Here is a 15,823-nt window from a genome sequence, read left to right as displayed (position 1 = left end):
TCGGCTGGCCTCGGGCCGCTCTAGGCCTCCAGGAGGAGTCACGGTCTCGGTGGCCCCCCTCGCTTGTAGCTCTTTCCCCTGGCGCAGGGGGTGGGGTGGGGCCGAGGCACCTTCCTCCGCTCGCCTCCGTCCCAGGACAAAGCCAGGTCCCACCAGGAGGGCCGTATCGTCACGTCCAGGCCGCACCGGGCTGTTGGGATTCCGCGCCTGCAGGCTCGCAGGCAGTGGGTGAGTCTGGGCGGGCGGGGCAGGTCAAGGAGCTTCTCTGCCCACGGGGTCTCCGGGCCCTGCTCGCAGGGAGCTCCGTGCCTGATGGGGGGAGGGGCACGGAGCGCGTCTTAGGCCGAGGTAAACACTCCTCCCGGTCGAGTGTTCCCGAGACCAGAACCCAGGGCTGGGTGATGGGGGGAGGTGGGGCATTAGCGCTGGAGCATCCGGGAAGGCTTCATGGAGGAGTCCTCTTCCACTCACAGCCAGCTCTCAGTCTGACTCAGGGTGCCTCATCCACAGCACCGCATTTCCCATCTACCCACCTTTGCCCTGGCGACTCCCCGTGGCTGAAATATACTCACTCTTCTCCCTACCCCTCCTAGAATTCCCGATCCTCTTCTACACTCGCCTCCAGTGCTACCTTTCTGTAAAAGGCCTTTCCGATTCCTTCCTCTGAATGTAAGCTCCATCTGGGCAGAAATTGTTTCACTTCTTTCTATTCCCAGTTCCTAGCACCTTGCCTGGTATATAGTTGGTGCTCAATAAATGCTTGTTGATTGGTTGGACCATTGCATTAGTCTCCTAATTAAAGACCTCCCTGTCTCAGGTCTCTCCTCTTCACTGCAGTATCTTTGCCAAGAAAACACCGAATGGGTCCTCGAAGAGTTAGACACGGCTAACAACAGAAATAAGTGCTAGCTATTATAAAGTGCTACTAGGAATGGTTGAAGAAACTGAAGATGTTTAGGCTGGATAATAGGCAATTTCAATGGGTATAGGAAAACTGGCTTCGAGTATTCAAAGAGCCATTAAATGGAAGAGGAATTGGACTTTCTGCATGGCACCAGACGGTGGAGCAAAGAATCCATGGGAGAAGGTATGGGGAGGGGCAGATTTTAGTTTGATGTAAAAGAGAAAGCTGTCTGTTTAAACTATCCAAAATTGGAATGGGATACAAAGAGTCCCATTTGCTGGATGTGTAATAAAGGGGATTCTTGTTGTTCAGGCATGGTTTGGACTAGGTTTCTAAACTCCCTCTAAATTAAAAATTCTGTGCTCCTGTTAAGTGAGACTAGGATTGGCAGTATGGCTCCATTAGTCAATCCACAAACCTTTATTTGTAACCTTTGGTTACAAAGATAAAAATTAAACAGTTTTTGCCTTCAAGGAGCTTCCATTCTGTGGGGGAGGAGGAGACAATATGTAATCATCATCATCATCATCTTCATGGTCTTCTGGAAGGAAGGACAAACAACAAAAACAATAGCTAACAATTATATGGCACTTTGATTTTAAATAGATTTTGATATCTTTTGTTTTTATATAGTCTATATTTCCCCCTGAATCATCCCCTCTCCCCAAGAGTAATCCATAGTAACAAAGAATTTTTGAAAGAAAAAGAATATAAAAAAATTTTCCAAATTGATCAATACAAGGGGGAAAAATCTGACTTTATATGCAGTGTTTTTCACTTGTGGACCCCCAACTCCTGTAAATGGGTGGGGAGGGAGGTGTATTCTTTTATCTCTTCTTTGAGGTCGTGTTTGTTCTTTACAACTTCACAATATTAATTTTCTTATTTAAAAAATTTTTCAATGATATATTTTGTTCTTGTATCACCTAAATTTCTTGTTCCATTTTCCCCAGAAGCCATTCTACATAACAGAGATTTTTTTTTTAAGAAAAAGAGGAAGACACCAATCAGCAAACTCAATCAATACATTGAAAAAAAACAAAAACCTGGCAGCATATTCAGTGTTTCTCACTTGTGGACCCTATCTTTGCCTTTTAAAGGAGTGGGAGGAGGTGTCTTCAATTAGCTCTTCCTCTGGCCAAGTTTGTTCTTTGTAATTTTGTAACATTCATTTTCCCTTGTGTTGTGCTTGTTCTTTCCATTTACATAGTTGCAGTCATGTCTATTGTTTTCTTGGCTCTGCTTTCATTTTAGATCAATTCATGGCAGTCCTTGCTTTTCTATATTCATGTTACCTTTCTTTTTTAATAGCACAATAATATATCATGTATCACAATTTGTTTTGACGTTCCCCAATCAGTGGGCATTTACTTTGTTTCTAGTTCTTTGCTAACAAAAGGGTGCTATTATTTATTTCCTTCATTTAACCTGAAGGAAAACTGAGAGAGCTTAAGTGACTTGTCCATGGTCACGCAGCTAGTAAATGTCTGAGGTGGGTTTTGAACCCACATTTTCCTGACTCCAAGGCCAGCTCTCTAACCATTAAACCACCTTGCTTCCTATTCTTGCATCTATACGAAATAAATATAAAATAATTGGGGGGGGCAGGGTACTAATAGCTGGTGGTGCTAGGAAATGCCTCAGTTTGGAAGTGGAATTTGAGCTGACCTCTGAAGGGGGCTAAGGATTCTAATTGGCAAAGATGAAGGGGGAGAATATTCCAGGCATGGGAGCATGAAGATGGGCGGTGGAGCTTTATGAATGAGGAACAACAATAAAGCAGGTTTTACTGGACCTTAGCGTGTGTAAAAGTTCAGTAAGGGAGGAAAAGCAGGTTGCTGCTTTAAATGCCGAACAGAGGATTTCATATTTGATTCTAGAGATAATAATGAGCTCCTGGTATTCACTCAGCAGGGAAGTCACAGTCAGATCCGTGCTTTAGGAATATTATTTTGTTAGCTGTCTGGATTTGGGAGTGGTCTGCCCAGAGGTGAAAATTGAATAAAAATTATAGCTGATGATCATATAATGACTTAGGGTTTGTAAAATGCTTTACTTACATTATCTCAACCATAATCCTACATGATAATTAACTGTAAGTATTATTATTCCCATTTTATGAATGAAAAAGTTTGCTGGAACATAAATAACTTTGTTTGATGATCCTGATTATTAATATTAAGTGAGATTTAACTGGGGAAATGTTTGCCTGTTCAAGGGGTTTGCCATGGTCATGGAAGATGTCCAGCCCAATATTTGTTACAAGGTTTTTGTTTTTGTTTTCTTTTTTCCCCCTAATAGCTTGTTAATTGGGAAGAAATTAATGGGAAAAAAGGTTTCTATCTCAGCATCCAAATGGAAGAAGGGTTCTCCATAGATGGTGAGATCCGTCCTTTGTTTCTTATGGAACACATCAATACCCAGACTATTAGAGAGTCACCTAAATTAGATCCACAATCAAAAGATTTTGGCTTAATTATGCCAAAAATTGAGTAGATAAAGAATGCCTGTTGTCCAGACAATATACACAATTAGATAAATAATCTATAGAATGGCCTGTTGATACATACATGTTGGACAGATACTGCCAAGATATAATAAGCTAGGCCCAGAATTTAATTGGAGGAGGAGAGCAGGCAAGACTCTCTTTTGGAAATTGTACAGTCCTTTTAGTGATCCCCAGATTCATTTTGTCATTCATTAAACATGTATTAAATACCTACTATGTGCTTTGTTAAGTGCCTGAAAGGCAAAAGATGGTCTTTGCCTTTGAGTAAGATTCTTCCTGAAACAAAGGCCCATCTTTTTAACTTCATTATACTTCCTGTAATGACTGCAGGTCATGAAATTCTACTATTTATGAATAATTAAAGTTGTGGATCACCATCCAAACATCATTGGAAAGTTGCATGGTAGGCATGAGTAGGGAGCAACCTGTTCCTGACACAGAATCATGCAAAAGAAGTGGCATTGAGGATATCTAGAGATGTATGACTGGAAAAAATAAGTGGACTGGCCAAAGGATGAAAGCAATGGAGCGCTTTCAAGCCCCATTATTATATATGCATGATCTGGAGACCCAAGGGCACGAATTAAGTGGGTGTTAAGTGGACTTCCTGTAAAGAATTTGTGGAAGGATATGTATGACAATTACACAGATGAGAAGGCATGAATGGATTGTAACCTGTACCTCTTGAAGGAGTGCTCACATTGAAGAGGTCATAAATCAATGGAAATGAGTCAATAGGTGAAGAAAGTGAGTCTAGGAGATGTTAAGTGACTTGCACAGGATAACACAGGTATTAAGTGTCAGAGGCAGAATTGCAAATGAGATTTCTCCTGCCTGACTCCAAATCTAGCAGTTTCTACTATATACCATGCAGCCTTAGGAATGAATGGAATTGTTGAGGAAGAGAATGAACAACAATAAAAAAAAAATACCTGACATTTATATAACACTAAGATTTGCAAAGAAATTTTGTTATTATCTCATTTGATCTCCACAATAATCCCACGTTAATTATTATTATTATCCTCATTTTATAATTGAGAAAACCGAGTCTGAAAGAGATAAAGTGATTTGTCCGGGATCACTGAGGTAGTAATGGTCTAAGTTGGGTTTTGAACACAGGCTAAAAATAGAGTCTTTTGAGACGTCTACAATAAAAGGTTGGGAAGAGGACAGAGACGGCATCAGTTGTTTGAGAAGTAGGAGGAGAACCAAATTAGTATGGTGTCTAGCCCAGGGAGGAAAGAAGAGGGAATAATCAACTGTGTGATAAGCTGCAGAGTTCAAAGAAGATGAAGACTGAAAAAAGATCATTGGATTTGTTGATATACTGGAGAATGAGACCCAAAACCAGATTGCAAGGAGTTGAAGAGGAATTGGGTACAAAGGAAATGTTTATGTTGGACGCTTCCCTTTTCAAATGATTTAGAAATGAAATTGAGAAGATTGAATGGTGGGTGGGTGGTATGGAAAGGTTGAAGGAAAGGATTTTTCTTAGGATTTCAGAGACATGGCCATCTTAAAGATAGATGGAAAGGGATACAAGATTATGATCTTGTGGAGAGGGAGATTGAAGATACATGAGAGAAGGGGTGATTATTAGAACAAGGAAGAGGTGGGAGGGAATGGGAAAGAGGTAGAAGGACTGGTCTTAGTGAGGAGTAATAATGATACTATTTCTGTGACTGGAGAGAAGCAGGAAAAAAATTAGGTGATTATGCAGAAGCTGTTCTGAGAATGGAAGAAGGAAGCTGAGAAGTTCACCAATCATCTCAATGAAGGAAGAGAGTAGGTCATTTGTTGAAAATGGAGGCTTGGGTGTGGGAAATGGGGAAGAGAGAAGAAAAGCTTTGGAGTTGTTTGGGGGAATAAAATAAGAAATCATTGCCTACTCTAGCGTTTCTCAAACTGTTCATTGGAAACCTGGGGTTCTCCAATACAGGATTCTATGAAGGAAAGTATCTTGGTGGACTGGTACATGGCAAACTCATCCATTTTGCTTTTTGTGTTATAATTGTTATATAATTTACAATTAAAATTTATAGTTTTATAATTATGTATGTTATAATTCAGTTCAGTGGAAGAACTGTTAGGGATTGGTTGAAATTGATCATGTGACCGATGGCTTCCTAGTTATCTAGAATCAAGAATCCAATAATGTGTTATATAGTCAGTGGATTATTAGTCTGTCAGCAAAGTGCATGTAAAATAATCAGTATCTATATTTAGTTAGGATTTTTTTTTGTGCCAGTGTTCAATGTAGATAATTTGGTAAAACTGGAAAGTTTGGATGAAGAGTTAGAGTAAATAATAACCAAGAGTTTGCCAAGGAAATAAACATCAAGGAATCTACTCCCAAATTAAAATAAATGCAGATAATATGATAACATTGTTGTTCAGTTGTGTCTGACTCTTCATGACCCCAAGTCCATGTGGTTTTCTTGGCAAAGATACTGGAGCAGTTTGCCATTTCCTTCACCAGTGTATCCACATTTTACAGATGAGGAACTGAGACAAATAGGGGTTAAATGATTTGCCCAGGGTCACACAATTATTAAGTGTCTGCGGCTGGATTTGAACTCAGATGTTCCAGATTCCAAACCCAGCTGTCTATCTCCTGCACCATCTAGTTATTTCCAATGTGGATTTACATCTATGATTCTGATATTATGTTAGTTTTATAATTTCAGAAAACAAATTTTAAAAAAAAATTTACAAGCAAAATACACCAATTGTTAGGAAGTTTTAAATTTTATCTTGCAAAGTGAGGTTTTAGAGCAAATGTCAAAAAAAAATAGTAACCAATCACATCCTTCTTGATAACGATTCACAGTTATGTAGTGCTTTAAGATTGAGAAAGTACTTTCCTTGCAACAACTCTGTGAACTAAGTAGTAGAAAAATTGCTGCCCCCTTTTAATGGATGAGGAAACTAAGGCCTATAGAAATAAAAGAATTTGCCCAAAGTTGCACCCCTGCTAAGCTAGACTTGGAAGCTGTGAGATTGTTAGATTGGGACTGAAATTGTTATAATGAATAAATGGGTTTAAAAAAATTTTTAATTAAAAAGAATAAAAATCACTTGATAAGATTCCACTCAGTTTTCACCAAAGTCTTTTAGTTCCCCTAGCCCTTCCCTCCACCTTTTTTTTTTAAAGTGAAGGGTTCTGCCACCAAAAGTAGCTTGATCACCACTGGTCAGGTTTGTTTTAAGAAGGATTTTTGTTAAAGTGTGGACAAGACTGGAGGGCCTCTGAGGTGCTGTTCAACTCCCAACTTTTGTGTGATCTACAGAATAAAACTACATTTTTTTTTTTACTGTGGAATTCAAGATCCTCCAGTTACCTCTCCAGCTTTATTGCCCTTGTTTCTCTGCAGAACCCTTTATTCTTAACTAAACTAGTATGCACATTTTTCCTCCAATATGCCATGTTGGTTCTGTCTCCAAGTTGTCTTTGACACATAAGATAGGGCTCATGGCTGGGCATATTCTAGGCAGCCTTTATCCCAGTAACCCTCATGATGTGGGGAGATTGTGCAGTCTGCCATATGCCATATGTCCGTATACCCAGTTGGGCACCCCCACAAGAAGTAGGGCCTAAAAGGTCCCAGAAACCCTAATGGGGATACTTGTAGAATTCCCAGGAGAGATAGTTGGGCGGAGTTAGGGAAGAGCTTTCTTATTCTTGGTTCCTTTTATTCCCCTAGCAAAGTTTGTCCTCCATGTTCCTATCAAACCCTGGAGGGGAATCAAGGAGACCAGGTGATGACCATTGAGCTCCTGTCAGCCAGGCCCCAAGCGAGCTATCTAGAGATCTTTTTACTGCTGGATTACTAGGGTGGCCTTAGTTCTTCTCTCAGCCAGGAACATTTTTTTCTTTTGGTATACTGCTATTCTTGAGACCTGAACCCCAATTTTGTTCCCCAGGAACCCAGAGAAGTCTTGGGATTAAGAGCTACCAGATACCCTTCCCCCTGAGCCCTTTCCTCTGGACTTCTATACACAGAATTATAAAACTTCATAATGGAAAAGGACATGGATCTAGCCAGCAGAAATCTAGAAGCGTGAACCCCCTCTAAAACCTAGCCTTTGTTTAAAGCCCTCCAATGATAGGGAAATTATTACCTACTAAGGCAGCTCATATTTTTGTACAGCTCTAATTCCCTTAATATTGAGGCCAAATATATAATTTAATCATAGGTTTATAGATATAAAACTTAAAGTGACCTTAGAGGTCATCTAATCCAGTCCCCTCATTTTATAGATAAGGAAATAAGGCACAGAGAGATTAAGGGTATCTCTCTGTAACTTCCACCTATTATTCAATTCAGTAAATACTTATTAAGTACCAATCATGTGTACAGCACTATCCTAGTTCTGCATTTTAGGCCAAGATAAAGTAAGTTAAATTCTTCCATGTGACAGTTTGAAAACAATAATCATTTCCTCCCAAAGTCTTTTCTTTTCCTGGTTCTGCTTTCTTCACTCTGCATCACTTCAGTGCAAATCCTCCCATGTTTCTTTGAATTCTTTATATTTGTCATTTCTTACAGTTCAATAATATTGTTTTAGGAAGATCAGTTTGAAAGCTGAGTGGAGGATGGATTTGAATGGGGAGGGACTTTTGCAGGATTGCATTGTAGTCGGGCATAATGTGATAAGGGTCTGCATTAGGGTGATGGCAGTGTTAGAGGAGAGAAGAGGGCATACATGAGAGATGTTATAAAAGTAAAAATTATTATTAGTAGGACTTGGTAACTAATTGGATTTGGGAGGTGAGAGAGAGTGAGGAGTTGAGGATGACACCTAGGTTTCATGCCTGGGTGACTGGGAAGAGTGGTACCCTCCACAGTAAGAGGGAAGTTAAGAAAAGAGGAAGGTTTGTGGGGAAAGATAATGAGTTCAGTTTTGTACGCATTTAGCTTAAGATGTCTGTGAGACATTCAGTTTGCAATGTTCAGTGGGCAGTTGGAGATGTGAGACATCAGCAAAGAGGCTAGGGTTGGATAAATAGATCTAAGAGTCATCTGTATGTAAGTGATAGTTGAATCCATGAGAGCTTATGAGATAGCCAAGTATGATAGTTTCAAAGGAGAAGAAGGCCTAGGATAGAGCCTAAGGGGTCACTCATGGTTAGTGGTTGTGCCCTGGATGGAGATCCAGCAAAGGAGACTAAGAAGGAGCAGTCAGACAGGTATGAGGAGAACTAAGAGCAAGCAGTATGACAAAAACCTAGAAAAGAGAGAGTGTACAGGAAGAGAGGGTGCTCCACAGTGTCAAAGGCTGCAAAGAGGTAAAGAAGGCTGTAGGACTGAGAAAAGAACATTAGGTTTGTTAATTGAGATCATTGGTAACTTTGGAGAGAGTAGTTATCAGTTGAATGATGACATTAGAAGCTAGATTGCAGAGAATTAAAAAGGGGGGTGAGAGAAAAAGAAGCAGAGGCATGCATGGCAGACAACCTTTTCAAGGAATTCAGCCAGAAAAGGGAGTAGAGGTGTAAGATGATAGCTAGCAAGGATGAATGGTTTTTTGAGGATGTAGGAAAGATAGGTGTGTTTATAAGTGGTAGAGAAGCAGCCAGTAGACTGGGAGAGTGTGAAGGTTAGTGAGAGATGATTTAAAGGGCAATCTGCTGGAGAAGATGGGATGGAATTGGATTGCTTTTGCCTGTAGAGGGATTTGCCTTGGTAGGCAGAAGGGATACTGATTTGTGTGAAACAGGGCTGAGGGAAGAGAAACTGGTGGAAGGCATCTTGATGGAAATGAGGAGAAGAGAACACTCTCAGTGAATGGTTTCAATTTTTTTTTTCAGTGAAATCAGAGGCAAGGTTCTCAATTCAGAAGGTGAGAGGAGGGCGAGCTATGAGAAGTTTGAAGAGGATAAAATTTGAGGTTTGGAAAAGCCAGTTGTGTGATTTTCTTCAGCTTTATTCATCAGCATATGGGGTGATCCAGGGTTGAGGCATGGTGGGGTAATATCTTCAATAGGATAAATGGACAAGAAACTAGGGAGAAAACAATTTGGAGTAGAAATGGTTCACCAAGGGGTCAAGATATGGAAGGGGAGAGAGTATAGACAGTACAGGTGTCATGGTCTGGAAAAGAATTGAGGGGTGGAAATATTGGAGATCATAATGAAGATGAAGATCAGATTTTAGGGCTGCAAGACTGAGGAAGAGGTAGAAGACAATGGACTGTGATTAGATACAGTAATTTCTGAGTTCATGAACATGGAAATAGTATATTTATGGATGACGGCAAGATCAAATGTATGATTGTATGTAGCTGAGATGGGGTGGAGGAGTAGGTCATGATAAATAAGAAAGTTGAGGAACCAAGAGATTAAGGTGTTTGAAGAAGTAGCAATTTGTATCTATGAGGGTAGGAGCTGGAGAGGAAAGATTGTGAACTCTTTGAAGAAAGGAGAATGTCCTGGAGATCGGTAGCCTATAGCTACCAGCATCTTGATTGAGTGAAAAATATGGATTGTATCAATCTAAAAGAAAGAAAAGTTGGTGGTAGATGGGGTATCTGGAAGTGGCAATAGAGAGCAAGGAGTAGTCCAAATTCAGTTATTCAACATGGTAAGTGAGTTGTGGATATAAATGAAAGTACGACTAGGGTTGAAAAGGGTGGCCAGAAAAACTACCTTACATCTATCAAGAGGGAGCAAGATCTCAGTGGTACAAGAATGTGAAAGGATCGGGAAAAGGATAAGTTTAACATGAAAGCCAGTTTGTTACCTATGGAACAGGAATTCCAGAAAGCACAGTGGAGGCGGTGGGCAGCTTTTGGTGGAATAAGATTGAGAAGGGTGGGAATAAGGGAGTGGTCAGTTGGGGGCCAAAGAATGTGTTCATCATATTTTCCAGTTTGATGGGCATGAGGCAAAACCTCAGAGTTGTTTTGTTTTGTATTTCTCTTAATATTAGTGATTTGGAGCATGTTTCCTAATAAGTTGTCGATAATTTGTATTTTTTTCTTTTGACAACTTCATATTCTTCAACCATTTATCTATTGGGCAGTGGCTTTTGGTCTTAGATGTTTGTGAGACTTTTGGCAGGAATATTTGATGCAAAGATTTTTTTCCCCCAGTTGCCACAATGTCTCATTTTAGCTACACTGATTCTGCTTGTGCATAAGATTTTTAATTTTATGTTATTGAAAATATCTAGTTGTTTTTTTTTAATCATCTCTGTCTTTTGTTTGGTTAGGAATTCTAACTATAGATCTGAAAAGTACCTTCTTCTCTTCTCCTCTAATTTTTGATGATATAATCTTTTGTATTTAGGTCATGTATCTATTTTGACCTTATAGCATATAATGCAAATACTTGTCTAACCTTAATTTCTGCCAAACTGCTTTCAAGTTTCCCCAGAAATTTTTATTAAATAAGGATTCTTTTTTCCCTAGTAGTTTGTGTTCTTGGCCTTATCAAATACTGAACTATTATGCTTAGTTTCTTCTAGGTCTTTTTTTATTTAGTATGTTAACATTATATACTTTTCTATTTTTTTAACCAGTATCATGAGACATTCTTAATGAATGGATGTTTGGTGATCACCATACCTTTCATAATCATTTGTTTTCCCAGATTTAATGTCAAAAATCAGTAATTTCTCCCAAGTTTATAATCTTGGCTTTATCTTGGATTCACTCTTCCTCACCCTTGTATCCAATCAGTTGTCAAATCTTGCTTTTTCTATCTTTACAACATCTCTCACATCTGGGCTTTTGAACAACTCTCCATGTATCTGGTCCCATTCTCTCCTCTGACCTCCACTCCTGCCTTACCAGGACTTATTGGACATTTCAGACTAAGTGTCCTAGAGACAACTGAACTCATCTTTTCCCCAAAACCTTCCCCTCTTTGAAACTTCCCTATTTCAGTCAAAGGCAACCTTCTAGTGTCTCAGATCATTATCCTCAACTCCTCACTCTTCCTTATCTTATGTTTGCAATCAGTTGACACATCTTGCCATTTCTACCTTCAGGATACCTCTCTCACATCTGACCCATTCTTTGTTCACAAAGATACTATCCTAGCCCAGTCTTTCATCACCTCTCACCTAGATTACTGCAGTAGCCTTCAGTTGGTCTCTCTGCCTCTAATATTTCACCACTCCCTTCCATCCTATACATAGCTGCCAAAGTAATTTTCCTTAAGCACGAACATCACCATGTGATTTCCCTCTCAGTTAACTCTAGTGATTTCCTATTACCTTTAAATAAAATATAAGCTCCTCATATTAACTGGCCTCAAATTATCTTTCCAGCCACACTGAACATTGCTCCTCCTTCGCCAAACTATCCTTCTCTCTGTTCCTTGCAAACAACACTCTGTCGGCTATCCTAGTGTCTTGGTTCTGGTCTTTCTCCATGGCTAGAATGTACCTCCTTAACCTCTACCTCTTAGAGGCAGTCTCTTCCCTTAAGATGCTTGAAACCTTGCTGATCCCCCTAACTAATAATGCCTTTCCTCCTACCTATTTAACTACTTTGTATATATTTGTATTTATACTATATATATTTGTATCTATTTGTTGTCTCCTCCATTAGAATGTAAGATCCTCCTGAGTAGGAATGATTTTATCCTTTGTTCTTGTATTTCCCACTACCTGACACAGAGTAGGTGCTTAATAAATACTTGATTAGTTGGTGACTCTACCTTCTTCCTCTTTTTTTTTTTAAATTTTTTTTAATACCAATGTTTGTCCATCTCTGGCTCAGCCTTCAGATAATCTGTTTCACTTCGACTATTATCCTGTACCCCACTTATGTGGTGCTTTAAGGTTTGTAAAACACTTTACACATGTTATCTCATTTGGTTCTCGTAAAGAGAATGTGTAGGACAACCCTTTGAAAACTCATTAACAGCTACTTTAATAATAAATACTGGCAAGTTATATAGTAATTTATAGCTTACAAAGCATTTTACTGAAGTTATCAGACTCACAACAACCTATGGATATTATTATCCATAGGCATTACATTTTATTGGAAGACTGCTATCAAGGGTCCCCCTTAAGGCTTCTTTTCTCCAGGCTAAATATTCCCAGTTCTTTTAAACAAACTGAAGCATTAATATTCTCCTAATGTTATTTTCTTTCCCTTACTTCCTCCTCCCCTAATCTCTCATTCTCTACACAGGACAAACATGGGTTTAGTTGTTTCAGGTTTTTCATACATATGTATAGTGTTTGCAGATACAAGACCTGGGAATATTGTGAAAGGAGTATAAAATTGAAAGGAACTGTTAATCCTATTCCTTGTTCCTATTTGGGGTAGGTGAGCATTCTGTTTAAAATGGGATGTCCCCTTCTAAAGTTTATTCTATCACTTAGCTACCTCTTGAGGAAGGGGCTCACACCAATATGTACAGTCCCTTTATATTCAAGAAATATATAAACCCTCATGTCATTACTAGCATATTCTCTCTCTTGTCTTTCACAGTCACACACACACACACACACACACACACACACACACACACACTTCAAACCCAAAAGTACCTTTTCATTCCTCTCCCAATGAAGGTTGGTAGTTCTTCCCTTTTTTCTAAGCCCCATTGAGTTGGACTGCCACCGTGACTATGGTTTGAAACTTCTTTTCCTCCAGATCTTGGTGAACTTTACAGATGTGGCTATAAACCTTACACAGGAAGAGTGGGTTCTTCTGGATTAATTAATTAATTTATTTTTAGTTTTCAACATTCACTTCCACAAGATTTTGAGTTCCAAATTTTCTTCCCATCTCTCCCCTCCCTCTACCCTAAGATGGTGTGCATTCTGAATACCCCTTCCCCTGATCTACCCTCCCTTCTATCATGCCCCCCCTTCTCTTATCCCCTTTCTCTTCTATTTTCCTGTATGGCAGGTCAGTGGGTTCTTCTGGGCCCTGCTCAGAAGGGCCTCTGCAGGGATGTGGTACTGGAGACTTATAGGGACATGATCTTGCTGGGTAAGACCTCTCTTGGGGGACTCAGATCTGAGCATCATGGTGTTCATCTGGCCTAGTGAATCAAAGAGGTATCTGAAAGGCCCAGGTGGGTTTGCAGTCAGTTTCATGTATCAGCAATTCTTAATCCCATCTGGGTCGAGGCAAGGAATTTATTAATAACAACAGTGAAATAATAATAAAAACTCCCATTTCTACAGCACGTTAATGTTTATAGAATACTTTCCTTGCAACAATCTTGTGAGTTTGGTAGTACTGTTAGCTCAGTTTTATAGGTGAGGCATTTCTACTCCCTGTTCCTAGGTTATAGGCCTAGTCTGTACAAAGCTGGAAATGGACAGCTTCCTTAAGTCTCCCTGAATTTAAATCTTCCCTTTGTCCCCAGAGGTGGTCATTTTTCACCCTCTTAGAGGGAAGAAAATGTTTGCACTAATAATTCCTTTGATACTTATGTTATCAGTTCTCTCCTGTTCTACTAACCCTCTAGGACACAGGCCTGAGAACACCTGTGAACAGGTGCAGTAGTTGTCCTTTGGGTTTTTCTCTTCTGGTTTTTCTGGACATTGCCCTTCTTTTCCTACCTTACCCTTTGGAGATCTAGGGGCTGGGTCTGAGTTTAGGACAGTTCTATGGACCTACTATAAACCAGCAATCTCTATTTTCTTCCCCACAAGCAGGATTTCCAGTGACCAAGCCTGATGTGATCTCCTGGCTGGAGGGGAAGAACCATGGGTAAAGGTCATTCAGGAAGCTAAGGAGAAAGAGATCCTGAGGAGATACGTTTGCTCAGGTGAGTGAAGGAGAACCTAGAGATAAATTGCTTACTTGGATTTCAGCAGTACATTTGATAGAATTTCTTATTCTATTCTTGTGGACAGTGTAAAGAGATGTAGGCTAGAGAAGAGTACCATTAGGTGTATTCAGAGTTGGTTGAATGGCCAGAGCCAAAGAATGATCATTAATGGTTAGCTTGGAAGCAGGTTTCTGGTGGAGTGACTTAGAAATCCGTCTTTGGCCCTGTGCTCTTTCATATTTTTATCAATTACTTAAATAAAGATATACCCATCAGATTTGTAGATGACAGGAAACTAGTATGAAGAATATTTTTTGCATATTAGATGACAGAGTGATGATCTAATATCTTCACAGGCCAGGCCTATGTATGACCCTAGTCTAGTAATATGAATCACAGAATCACACAGTTGGAAGGAACCCTGGGGGCCATTGGGGTCAACCCATACATATGTAGGAATCCTGAACAAGATGTCAGCTAGGCTTAGCTTGAAGATCTCTAGCAAAGGGAACGGATGACCTCCTGGTGCATCCAGTTTCATTTTTTGAATAGGTCTGGTCATTTAGGAAGTTTTTCCTCAGACTAATCCTAAATCCTAAATCAGCTGGAAAGATTTGCTAGCCATAGCACAAGATTACTAGGCCAAAAGTATATCAAGGAAATCAATCCCATGGTTCCAAATAGAATCGTGTGATGAACCATTCCTGAATCTATTTTCAGTTAACATATTATAAGCTTGATCATGTCCACAAGTGCTTTCAGCATCTTGATCTTAGCCAAATGTGATAACTAGTTTTATCACAGGAAGTTAATACATCTGCATTTTATATTCATTGTTTCAGACTGTGAAACCAGGAATTGCCTCCAAAACAGGAAATTTCTGATGAGATGGGGTTCCACTGCTCAATACTGGAAAGACCTACAAGGGATACTTCCCAAGGATCAAAATTTGAGAATACAGTGAACATGAGGGCATGTCAAAAGAAAACTGTTGGTCTTCTTCAGGGAAGAGAGTGGGAAAATTACTTTACCAGAAGAGAGGTTTCAGATCAGTGACAATGATCCACCACATACCTTACACAAGGGTGACCAGCCAGGAACATAATGAATTTGTGAGAAGTGTTGGTTTGGGCTCAAACCCTATTAGATATCTCAGAGTTTCTTCAGGAGTGACATTGCAGGAATATGATAAAATAAGTCAAATATTCAAACCAAATTCAGACCCAATTAAGTATCAGAAAGACCTTATGGTAGAGAAATCCTGTAAATCTATTGGATATCAGAAAGCATTCAGGCAAAGCTCTACTCTCAGTGAAGTTCAGGGAATTCATGCTGTAGAGGATACTTGTGAGTATAACAGTCAGAAGTCTACAACCACTGATCATCAGAGAATTAACTCTACAGAGAAACCCTATGAGTGCCATGAATGTGGTAAACACTATACCAGAAAATCTTTGCTTAATAGACATAAACAGATTCACACTGGAGAAAACCTTTATGAGTGCACTGAATGTGGGAAAACCTTCAGTCAAAGCTATAACCTCATTAGACACCAGAGAATTCACACAGGAGAGAAACCTTATGAGTGTAATGAATGTGAGAAAGCCTTCAGTGAGAGTTCAAGGCTCATTAAACACCAGAGAATTCACACAGGAGA

At 39.6% G+C, this 15,823-nt stretch overlaps 1 protein-coding gene across 2 annotated transcripts in view; it reads left to right on the top strand.

Annotated features, from left to right (window-relative positions):
• The first annotated feature begins 5 nt into the window (after window positions 1-5).
• The window catches only part of LOC114039802 (zinc finger protein OZF-like), a 16,778-nt gene continuing 960 nt past the window's right edge, over window positions 6-15,823 (top strand). The window contains exons 1-3 of one of the 2 annotated variants that reach the window (XM_027857681.1): window positions 6-228; window positions 14,051-14,163; window positions 15,009-15,790. In XM_027857681.1, the coding sequence (XP_027713482.1) occupies window positions 15,141-15,790 (650 nt within the window). In that variant the 5' untranslated portion in view covers window positions 6-228; window positions 14,051-14,163; window positions 15,009-15,140. Of the gene's footprint in view, window positions 229-14,050; window positions 14,164-15,008; window positions 15,819-15,823 lie in introns of both variants that reach the window. The other variant, XM_027857682.1, reaches the window with a different exon arrangement.

The sequence above is a fragment of the Vombatus ursinus genome, unplaced genomic scaffold, assembly GCF_900497805.2.
Source record: "Vombatus ursinus unplaced genomic scaffold, bare-nosed wombat genome assembly UNPS02012319.1, whole genome shotgun sequence".
Taxonomy (NCBI): Eukaryota; Metazoa; Chordata; class Mammalia; order Diprotodontia; family Vombatidae; genus Vombatus; species Vombatus ursinus.
This window is presented reverse-complemented; position numbering and strand designations above follow the sequence as displayed.